General features: G+C 42.0%; 1 protein-coding gene across 3 annotated transcripts in view; it reads right to left on the bottom strand.

Moving 5' to 3' along the window:
- Window positions 1-12,035, bottom strand: part of HECW2 (HECT, C2 and WW domain containing E3 ubiquitin protein ligase 2) — a 175,109-nt gene that overhangs the window by 61,898 nt on the left and 101,176 nt on the right. For all 3 annotated transcript variants that reach the window (XM_069860733.1, XM_069860734.1, XM_069860735.1), the window contains one exon: window positions 3,084-3,178. In XM_069860733.1, the coding sequence (XP_069716834.1) occupies window positions 3,084-3,178 (95 nt within the window). The remainder of the gene's footprint in view (window positions 1-3,083; window positions 3,179-12,035) is intronic.

The raw sequence follows: 12,035 nt of genomic DNA, 5'->3' as shown, positions 1-12,035 counted from the left end.
TAGCTGGAGAAAAGGAGCCTGTATTTTCTTACAAGTTTCTCTTTTGTAAAATAAAATCAACAGCACGGATCGGTGATACATACCAAAGCACTGAGCTGGCCAGTGACAGCATGTGTAACTTTTGTCACTTTCCACAAATAGTTAATTTACTGTGCAACAAAAAAAGCAGAGAGATCAAAGAGAGACTAACAAAAAACCTTCAGATCTATGAACAAAAGCTCTTTTCAAAGAGAAAAGTGCATATTTAGATATCTGTATCTAAATATGAATATAGTCTAAAAGCTTATGCTTCACAGATTTTCAGGTTTGGTTTCTACTGAAATCCCTCTGTAGAGTAAAGCACTACTTCAAAACAAAGAGTTTCTCTGTATTAATGTCTTATTAATGTCTACCTCTTTCAGCTAGCAGAATAATTTTTCTTTCAAGACACAGATGCGCATACAGCTGAACACTCTATAATGAAGACATCAATGGAGCTATCTTTAAAGCGAAACGATTCTCCACGTAGGCATTGCATGCACTCCCAGGCAGAAGAGGTGACACAGACTGACAAAAAAGCTTCGGCCAAACACAGTGCTAAGGATTAATGCTACTGACAGAATTGGAAGTCATTTTATCTATTCAATAATAACAAAAATAAGATGAATAAAAACTCGTACACCTACGTGCATAGATGAAGTATGCAAAGCAGTTTTAGAGAAGCTGAACAGTTGTCTGTAGTTACCAGATTGGTGACTTACAGAGCTGTGGTAGCTTCGAGGAACCCACTTTGCATTCACAAGAACCAAAATCATTCCTCTTTATACTCCTTTAAGCCACTTAATATCACTAGATTCCAAGTATTTCCCACGATGCAAGCATATTGGAATTTCATCAGAATTAGCTAACATCAGAATTTCTCCCATCGTAAAACTCTAATCCTTCATACACAATAAGCAGTGAAACCAAGTGATGCAGAAACTATGATGACGTTGATGCCTGACGTCCCCATGGGCCTTAGTGGTCTTGTGCAGGAACACGCTGTGCCCACAAGCACTGCTGCTCACCAACCAGCCCATCCCTTTCCCTCACTGTTGGACTCATCTCACACTACATTTCTCAGGGTAGGATGTTTCTCATCAGAGTGCTCTGTACCACTTTCCCACCCAGCATGACATCATTATGCCAGTGACTTTATACGGATGCATAAGCAGTGACATCTGGTAGACAAATTACAAGCACACCAAAAGCAATAGGTTAATTCCAGCCAGATCAGCATCCCCTGACCTACAGATTCACTGGAAGCAGCAAGGGGCACTTTCCCTTGGGAAGGGGACACTGCCCAAGCAAGGTCAGAGGAACTCTATGTATTTCATTATACTCTCTTGGGCTTATTCTAACACTCATTGTTTTCTTGCTAAAAACGTTATTCAACAACAAAAAGGCCTTCCTCATTCAATAACTATTTTTCCGCTACATCAATAATTTTGTTAAGAGTAATATTTGCAATGTTTGTATTGCTTCCTTACTTCATTTTATAGGAAACTGGACTTGCCCCCAGTTCAGCTATAATAAAATGAACTGTAACAGTGTTCCCTAGCAGTTCTGTGGTTTAACTACTCTTCTCCTTTTCTATTACTATGACCTTAATAGTAATTTCAATTTTTCTGTGCTAAGTGAAAAATTCCATCCCAGCACACATGCTTAGAGTTTTGCACTATCACAGGATCATGATCATACAATGAGTTGGGTTGGAAGGAACCTTAAACATCATCCAGTTCCAACCCCCCCGCCATGGGCAGGGACACCTCCCACCAGACCAGGCTGCCCAAGGCCCCATCCAACCTGGCCTTGAACACCTCCAAGGAGAGAACACTCAAAACTTCCCCGGGCAACTCCTTCCAGTGCCTCACCACCCTCATCATTAAGAATTTCTTCCTAATGTCTAATCAAAACCTTCCCCTCTTCAATTTATAGCATCTCCCTCGTCCTATCACTACACGCCTTTGTAAACAGTCCTTACCCAGCTTTCTTGTAGCTCCTTCAGGTACTGGAAGGCCACTGTAAGGTCTCCCTGGAGCCTTCTCTCCAGGCTGAACAACCCAAACACTCCCAGCCTGTCCTCATAGCAGAGGTGCTCTGGTCACCTTTGTGACCCTCCTCTGGACCCATTCCAACAGTTCCATATCCTTCTTATGCTGAGGATTCCAGAACTGGACACAGTACTCCAGGTGGGGTCTCACAAGTGCGGAGTAAAGAGGCAGAATCCACTCTCTCAACCTGCTGGCCACGATTCTTTTGATGCAGCCCAGGATACAGTTGGTCTTTTGAGCTGCAAGCGGGCACTGCCAGCTCATGTCAAGCTTCTCATCAACCAGCACCCCCAAGATTAGTGAATCAAATGCACTGCAAAACTTCAAGCCAGCTAAAGAGCTAGCCTGTTAGATAAACTACTTCCATCAAGAGCACCCAGATACAAGTTTGGAGGGCTCTTCTTCCAATACATATGTAAACAACTGAAAAAAACACCTCTAGAAATCTTAGTATTTTGAAATAACAAGTCCCATAATGAAAGCATAGTGAGGCAGCAATAACTCTCAAGAATCAGAAAGTTATCCAAATTTCTACAGTATATAAACACTTAAAAACCAAAAAACTTTTTGCAGGAGTAGAGTTTTGACCAGTCTCATTTTTATACTAATAATTCCTATCTCAGCTACAATTTTATTTTTAGTATTAACAAATACTGACAATAAATTGAGACTTATTAATAAGTATTTAGTTTGAGTTAGATAACCAAGGTGATTAATTTCTACTATGGTGTTACATTATAGCAAACTGTAAGCCATAAACTGAAAGCAAGCAAAACCAAGCTTTTAGCATCAAATATTTCAGTTGATCTCAATGATTTTGAAGTTGTTTTACTATAAAAATTATAAACCCAAGAAAAGCATTTCCCAATTTCAATTATTTTTCTTAAGAAAATACAGGTTTTTTGCAAAAATTGCAGTTAATGGTCAAATTAGGAGATGTACCGATAGGTATCTCTGACAGCTAATATGATCATCTTATAAAAATACTACGAACAACTAAGCTAAACTTACCATCACAGCAGGGTTTTTCACAGTGATACATGGAGTAGTAGCTCGGAGGGCTCCACTAACCCCATGGTAGTATTTAAAACAGATCTTTATTTCAGCTGCAAAACAAAACAAAAAACACATTAAACCCTTCATGACTGACCCTCTGCAAAAGAGAGACAAGGAAAGGAACACATGCATACCGGGACTCATAGTTCACTTCCATTCACAGAATCTAAGTTTGGGTATCTCCCTGACACATCTTCCTTGAAAAAGAATAAAATAACTGTAAGTGAAATATATTTTCTCTCAGCCTGTAGAAAATTGGATAGTTGTCTCAAAGAATGGCTGAATTCAGTTTTTCACTAAAGAGCTAGTAAATTCTACCTTTTATTTTTCACTTGTTAATTTTAACTATATTTCTACTCAGTCAGTAAAACACCCACAGCTCATTTTTCCCAGCATTAACAGTGAGGTGTCCGTGGTCACTACTAGGTAAGAAATGGCTAAGTATTCCCAAGCCACGATTCAAACAAAACCGCTTCTGTATGTTTTGTATGGCTTCAGAATAACAGAATAGAATGGTTTGGGTTGGAAGGGACCTCAAAGCCCATCCAGTTCCAACCCCCCCTGCCATGGGCAGACACATCCCACTAGATCAGGCTGCCCAAGGCCCCATCCAAACCAGCCTTGAACACCTCCAGGGATGGGGCAGCCACAGCTTCTCCAGGCAACCCTTTCCAGCATCTCACCACCCTCAGAGTGAAGAATTTCTTCCTAATGTCTAAACAAAATCCTTCCCCTTCCAATTCATAGCCATCCCCCCTCATCCTATCACTTCATGCCCTTGTAAGAAGTCTCTATCCAGCTTTCTTGTAGGCCCCCTTCAGGGACACTAAGGCCACTTAAAAGGTCTCCCTCGAGCCTTCTCTTCTCCAGGCTGAATGAGCCCAATTCTCTCAGCCTGTCCTAATAGCAGAAGTGCCTCTGCCCTCGCATCATCTTCATGGTCCTCCTCTGGACCCGTTCCAGCAGTTCCATATCCATCTTATACTGAGGATTCCAGAACTGGACACAGTACTTCAGGTGGTGTCTCACAAGAGTGGAGTAGAAAGGGAGAATCACCCTCCTTACCCTGCTGTCCACAATTCTTTTGATGCAGCCCAGGATATAAGTGGCTGCCTGAGCTGCGAGCACTTACTGTCAGCTCATGTCAAGAGGGAAGGCAATTAGATTGGTACTGATCTCTGAAGAGACTGCGTTCATTTCAGCATAATGGAGTTAATGTGAATTCTTTCTCAGCAGATTTGTAAATTGCAAATAAAAAGAATAATTACACACAGTTTATTCTTAAATTATACTGATAATGGGAAATCATATTGAAAATTATACAAAAATGGGACACAGAGGTAGTACTAAAGGTATTCTATCTTGTTCATCTACGAAACAGTTGAAGTAAGTAAGTAACATATTTTAATGAATACATTAACATATATCATGTTGACATGATGCTTTAAACAGCGGCATCCTTTGTAGGTAATTCCAACAGTTTGTTGGGGTTTTTTTCCCATATGGAAGCAAGTAATTCCCAAATGCACTACCTGCACCTACAGGAATTGTGACAGAAGGGAGAACAGCACAGGTGAATACATGCTAAGTGCCCCGAGTCCTTGAGCCTCAGCAGTGGCTAGACCAGACTCCTTGGGCTTCTTTCTCCTAACCCAAAGCAAAGGCACAGAGAACTGAAAGGCTACAAGTGTCCCACCACTGCCTTACAGCCAAAACCAGGATTGCAGAGAACCAGGCTAGAGACTCATGGTATATTTTCCTGGATTATACTACAACCCCAGTTCCTGTAAGATAACTGTGCTTTTTGCTTTGAGTTGATTCTTGCAAGATGGAGAAGAAGTTATTAGATCATCTATTCTGATCACTGCTGTCCCCCTTCCCTTCACAAAATGTATGTTGACTTATGAACTTCACAACTATACACAGTAGCCCAGCATGACCCTCACCAAAGTAAAATGGGAGGGCAAGGCTGGGGCAATTATTCCCACGGTTCTACAATCCCAAGATGCTTCTCTGTTTATATATACAATGCTTATATATCCAAGCATTACAGCTCCTCATCACAGGTTACACAGCAAGGTGATGTTGAGGTACAGGACATATGGCCTACACTCTTTTCATTCTGAAGTCGACAATATTAAAATTAATTTACTTGACTGTGCCTAGCTTGCTAAATCATTCTGTACAGATCTTCAAATGCTTTTATCCATTCCACTAATACTCATGTCATCCATAGAAAAAAAAAAAAACAAACAGTAGGAAGCCCAGATTTCAAACCACTCATGACAAAGCTTAAAACCACTACAACTTTCATTAATTCCTGCTGGGCATCACTAATAAGATGCAACCTGTCAAATGTTTCACAATTGCTTAGTGTGCCAATGAAAAAATACCCTTGATCCTGGTAAAATAAGAGAATAAATAGACACAATGTGAGGGTGAGACAAAATAACCGTAAAACACCAGCTCCTAAAGTCTGGACCCTGCATTAGCCCTACAGGCATTCCAGCTTTCTGGTAGGAGTGGAGATGCAAGCATGACTGACCATGATGAAAGCTATCAAAAATGCCATTGAGTTTACTCTTGAAAGCTCATTCTGTATTAGTAGAGCCCATCATTAAATGCTCTGTCTTCAGCCACACTTCAACAGGAAATTAAGAATAGAGCATGTGGTTATCTCCCCTTTGTATGCTGATACCTTCTGTTACTTAAAGAGGGAAAAAAAACTTAACCAATTCTGCACCTTATGTGTCCGCTACTATTAATCAGCTATGAGAAAAAGTTTGAGACATTTGCCACTAGGACGATTCTTGTCAGACTCTGGAAACAGTTGCATGATGCACACCTGAAGGAACCTTCAAGCACTTTATACTGGAACACAGGAAAGGTGAACATTGAACCACGTTTCTGGTCCCACACAATAAAGTTTTGTTTGCTAAACTGCATTTACTGTTTAAAAAAAAAAAAAAAGAGTATTATGTTTTCCTGAAGCCTGTATTGTTCCTCTGCATTCTGCCAACCCAGTGGAACAGCTATAATTATGGCTGCCCTTGATCCTGTGGGATTTTCCCTATCTGGAACAATCTCTCTGTTTTCCTTCTCCACTGGGATAACTATTCTGTGAGAGGTTGATAAGAATTTACTTCTGGGTACAGAAATGGCCACAGGCAGGCAGAAATTATAGCAGCCAGTTCAGAGCGACCAGAGGATGTGCATGAGAGTTTCAGCAGCTCAGTTCCTCTGACTTAACAATATATCGGTAGTTCTAAAATACAAAACTGCAATGTTTTGTATTAGGTTTTGAACCATACAGCATGATTCCTTGAGGGTTGAGGTATTTCATTACTGCAAGATCAAATACTCACTTATCCCTACTGAGAAGGATCAGAAATCCATCCTGCAAGCTTGCTCAGCCAAAAAGTATTATTATTTAAGTTTGCTGCAGTTATAAGTCAATGTTTATTTACTATCTTGCTCCCTGAACAAAGAGGAGGCATCTCAGAACCACCCTTCAAAGGAAAGTGCCTGGCTGACAGCGCCTCCAGGGACTTAGGAGGTGGAGGAGCTGCTGGTCCCACTTCCTCCTCCTCACAGCTGAGTTCACTCACACAGTCAAAACATGTTCTGTTTACCACAAGTTTTACAGTAAAATTCAAAATGCAAACAGGATTCCTAATCACCTACAGAGGTTAATCAGACTTAAAAATAATGGATCAGGACCCACAGGTTCTTCGTAAACTGAGCAATTCTGTTGGCCTACCAGCAACACTTACACCCAAATGGGCATACAAGAATTTGGACTCTCCATGTTGTAAAACATACATTTTAATTAACCAGGACTAAAGTCTTGAGCATCCCTTAATCACACTGTGAAAGTTTTATGACTACACAAGAACATGGCAAAACAATGAACTATTTCACCCAGGCTTCTACTTTTCAGCTACATCACTCAGTTTATTGCAACCCAAATTCTATTTTTCAGAGAGTTTCTGCAGGTGGGGTTTATCGAGTCAGTTGTCCTTGCCTACCTTCTCTCAACTGGGGGACTTCAACCACCCTGACATCTGCTGGGAAAGTAGCATGGCAATCTGTAGGCAATCCAAGAGACTCCTAGAGTGCATCAGAGATAATTTCTTAACTCAGGAAATGGACTTGCCTACCCAAGAGGATGCAATACTGGACCTGATGGTCACCAATCCAAGTGAGTTCGTCAGTGACATCGAGAACGGAGACAGCCTGGGCTGCAGTGATCACACACTGGTGGATTCGAGGGCCTGAGGGATATGGGACAGGTGAGGACTAGAGTCAGGACACTAAACTTCAGGAAAGCAAACTTCCAGCTCTTCAAGGAGTTAGTCAGTAGGACCCCGTGGGAAATGGTCCTCGAGGACAAGGGAGCAGAGCACAGCTGGAAAATATTCAAGGATGCTTTCCATAAAGTATGCAAGTGCTCAGTCCCCACATCCAGGAAATCAGGCAGGGAAGAGACCAGTGTGGCTGAGTGGAGGGAGACCTGCAGGTCAAACTGAAGAGCAAAAGGGAACTGCACAGGCAGTGCAAACAGGAACAGGGAACCTGGGAAAAGTGTAAGGACGTTGCCTGGTTGTGTAGAGATGGGGTCAGGAAGGCCAAGATGCAGCTGAAGCTGAACTTGTCAAGGGAAGCAAAGACTTGCAAGAAGGGCTTCTACAGGTACATCAACCACAAAAGGAAGGTTAAAAAAAAATGTACCTCCACTGATGGATGAAAATGGTGACCTCGTATCTACAGTCAAGGAGAAGGCAGAGGTACTCAACAACTTTTTTGCCTCAGTCTTCACCAACAACCACTCTCCTCACCCTTCCTGGGTCATGGGACAGCAAGGTGGTGACCAGGGGTGTAAAGCCCCTCCCACTGTAGAGGAGGATCAGGTTTGTGACCACCTGAGGAATTTGAACATATATAAGCCTATAGGACCTGATGAGATGCATCCCAGAGTCCTGAGGGAACTGGCTGATGCGGTTGCCAAGTCATTCTCCATGATGTTTGAAAAGTCATGGCAGTCAGAGGAAGTCTCTGGTGACTGGTAGAAGGGCAACATCGTGCCCATTTTTATAAAGGGTAGAAAAAATGACCGTGGGAACTATTGACCTCCCGTCTGGGCCTCGGAAGATCATGGAACAGATCTTCCTAGAAGCTACACTAAAGCACACGGAGGACAGGCAGCTGATTCAAGGGCAAGCCCTGTCTGACCAACCTAGTGGCTCTCTACGATGGGGTGACCACATGACTGGACACAGGAAAAGCAATGGATGTCTGGACTTCTGTAAAGCCTTTGACACGGTCCCCCCCCCCATCCTTCTCTCTAAATTGGAAAGAAAAGGATTGGATGGGTGGACTGTTCAGTGGATAGGAAATTGGTTGGATGGTCGCATTCAGAGCGCAGTGGTCAACAGCACCATGTCCAGATGGAGATCCATGACAAGTGGTATTCCTCAGGGGTCCGTACTGGGTCCAATGCGGTGTAATATCTTCATCAATGATACTGACAGCGAGATTGAGTGCACTCTCAGCAAGTTTGCAGATGACACCAAGCTGAGTGGTGCAGTTGTTACACCAGAAGGATGGTATGTCATCCAGAGGGACCTGGACACGCTGGAGATGTGGGTCTCTGTGAATCTCAATAGGTTCAACAAGGCCAAGTACAAGGTCCTGCACCTGGGTTGGGGCAATCAGTGATTTCAATACAACGTGGGGGACAATGTGATGGAGAGCAGCCCTGCAGAGAAGGATTTGAGGGTGCTGATTGATGAGAAGCTCGACACAAGCCAGCAATGTGCGTTCACAGCCCAAGAGGCCAACCATATCTTGGGCTGCATCAAAAGAGGTGTAGCCAGCAGGTCGAGGGAGAGGATTCTGCCCCTCTAGTCTGTTCCTGTGAGATCCCACCTGGAGCACTGTGTCCAGTTCCAGAACCCTCAACATAAGAATGACATGGAACTGTTGGAACGGGTCCAGAGGAGGACCATGAAGATGATCAGAGGGCTGGAGGCCCTCTTCTATTAGGACAGGCTGCGAGAGTTGGGCTCATTCAGCCTGGAGAAGAGAAGGCTCCAGGGAGACCTTATAGTGGCCTTCCAGTACCTGAAGGAGGCCTACAAGAAAGCATAGGAGGATCTTCTTACAAGGACATGCAGTGATAGGATGAGAGGGGATGAATATAAATTAGAGAGGGGAAGATTTTGATTAGACATTAGGAAAAAAATTCTTCACAATGAGCATGGTGAGGCACTGGAAGGCGTTGCCCAGGGAAGCTGTGGTTGCCCCATCCCTGGAGGTGTTCAAGGCCAGGTTGGATGGGGCCTTAGGCAGCCTGGTCTGGTGGGAGGTGTCCCTGCCCATGGCAGAGGGGTTGGAAAAGCATGTGCCTTGAGGTCCCTTTCAACCCAAACCAATCTACTATTCTATGAAATCCCTTCTTCATCTAAAAATTTGACAAAAATTGAATTGGGGTATTTATGATTCTTTAGAAGTTACTACACATTGTTACAAAGAGTAATGTACATGTTAATTAATCTGAACATTCCATAAAACCATAATCCTCTTCATTAAAACCCAATAGCTGTTATTGTATAACAACAGTTTTATAGTTCAGGTCTGTTACATAAAAATGCTGGAACTAACAAAGGTTTCTGGGAATCAAACACTGGCATTTAAATTCCAAAATAACTCCTGCATGAAATTACAGCATTGTATTTCCCTCTATGGACCACACAATCCTGCCTCTTCAGTAATGAAGAGATCAGCTTACACCAAATAATAGCTTGTTTTTAAATCATCAATAATTCCCTGAAGTCCCTCAGTTTAACTACATTTTTACTGCCCTTAATACTTTAACTTTGCCCATTTAAAATTGTTTTATGATAGAAAGACACTCAGAATACATAATCTCAGAATACATAAACACATGAACATAACGTAGAAGAACGTCTTCTTTCCAGGAGACTGGTAATTCAGAAAAACAAATGTGTTCACTCTAAGAACTGTTTGCTCCAGATATACCCTTGTCAAATAAAAACATTAGAGGTGGAACCACTCCACACTCCAGTGAGAAGGAATGGGCAGATACATCTCCAGAGGACAAGTCAAATCCTAGTCGTGTTGTTAACAGTCTGTGGAGGTCAACAGTGCTCCCAGCTAACTGTGTGGAAAGACCACAGCAGCTAACTCTGCCTGGACACCGTAGCCAGGTGCCAGAAGTTACTTGGGCCGAATCCACGGCTCTCTGCAGATGTAAACATTTGCCCTCCAACATTCAGTGAGGAAAAAGCTGACAGCAGGTAAACTTGTCTGAGAAATACAAGAGCATGTTCCACGAAACTTGTTTTAGAAAACTTTGCCACTAGAGGAAATTAAGTCACTCACATTCAGGCTTTACAAAACTATAAAGGGAAATACAATCCAAGCAAAAGCACTGGATTAAACCCTTATTTTTCCAAGCTGAATATAAACACCTCATAGACAACTGCAGGAATTTAGAAGTGCTCTGCATGTTCTGCCAGTTGAACTTCTTTTCCTTAGCATGACAGCCCAGTGAACACAACTTTTGTGTTTGGACACTGGACACTTAGCATTCTATTCCCTGCATCACTTTCAACGTGTACCTTTTTGATTATTTTCTACTGGGACCAGCAGAGTAGCCAACAGCAGCAGAACACCAGTGCCAAAGCCAGCTGCTTCTGGGTACCTGCCAGCTCTTTAGCAGGTACGAGAATTTATTTTACAGAAGGAATGAAAAGAAAAAATACCCCAACTTAGAACTTTACTTAAACAGACTTAAAGAAAGATTTTTCGATAAACCAGGATCAGTAAGAGAAAATGATAGGAATGGTTGGAGTCGATGATCCAGTTGGTCCTTTCCAACTTGCTGACTCTATGATTCTATGTTTCTACCCCAATGACCTCTCTTGATCTAACCTGCTGCAAAGGAAACTGCTTGGACAAACGGTTGTTCAGAGAACAGAGTCTTCTGATGCCTGCCAGCCCTATGCACTTCGCTCTCACTCAGAGACATTCTTATTTACGGTTATGAGCACTGACTGTTATATTCCAGTTTGGCAAAGCATTTAATTATAATCTAACCTTTAAAACAAAACTCTGGGGGTATTATGTGCTTAAGGAAGTCAACAAGGCTTGCTACAAATGTAAAAAATACGAGACCTGATCCTGTTTCAGTTATCTGTGATACTCAAAAATAGCTGTTAAGAGACAATAGATATAAATAGCAGAAGAATAATAGAAGTATTTCTAACTGAGTGAATGTATTTATTAATAGGGCAAGGACAATAACCATGACTCCTCAGATAAACCACTGAAAGGGGCTGGCTGCAGGGCACTACACAGACAAGTGTTCCAGGCTCAGAACAATTCCATGTGAGAAAAATGTGACCTTTATAGAATTTAATTTAAATGGTAAAAAAAAATAATGACTGGATACAAGTAATGAGTTACATTGACAGAACGTTTAACATTGACCATCTTCGTCAAAACCACTAAGAATACTAAAATGCACTCCGATCTCTAGGAACAATAATTTTTTGCTAAAAGCACATCAAGTTCAATTATTAAACTGATTTTTTTTCCTGCAATATATATTAGCTTTTCTAACAAAAAAGCGTCCTGGGAGCCTGCTCTACCGGCCACAAAGCATGGTGGTTTCAGTTTCAGTACACTATTTTTGCAAAAGTTGTAATTTCATGGAAGTAGAAACTGAACGCAGAGAACTACAAACAAAACCTCACTTGTAACGTGACACAGTGTAACACACACATATATATTACCACGTTTTCTGAACTATATCCCATTGTCTACCCATACCACAAAGCCAAGATTCCAAGTTCAAAACAGACAGCATCTGTGCAGTCGCTG

The sequence above is a fragment of the Phaenicophaeus curvirostris genome, chromosome 7 (genome assembly GCF_032191515.1).
Source record: "Phaenicophaeus curvirostris isolate KB17595 chromosome 7, BPBGC_Pcur_1.0, whole genome shotgun sequence".
NCBI classification, from domain to species: Eukaryota; Metazoa; Chordata; class Aves; order Cuculiformes; family Cuculidae; genus Phaenicophaeus; species Phaenicophaeus curvirostris.
This window is presented reverse-complemented; position numbering and strand designations above follow the sequence as displayed.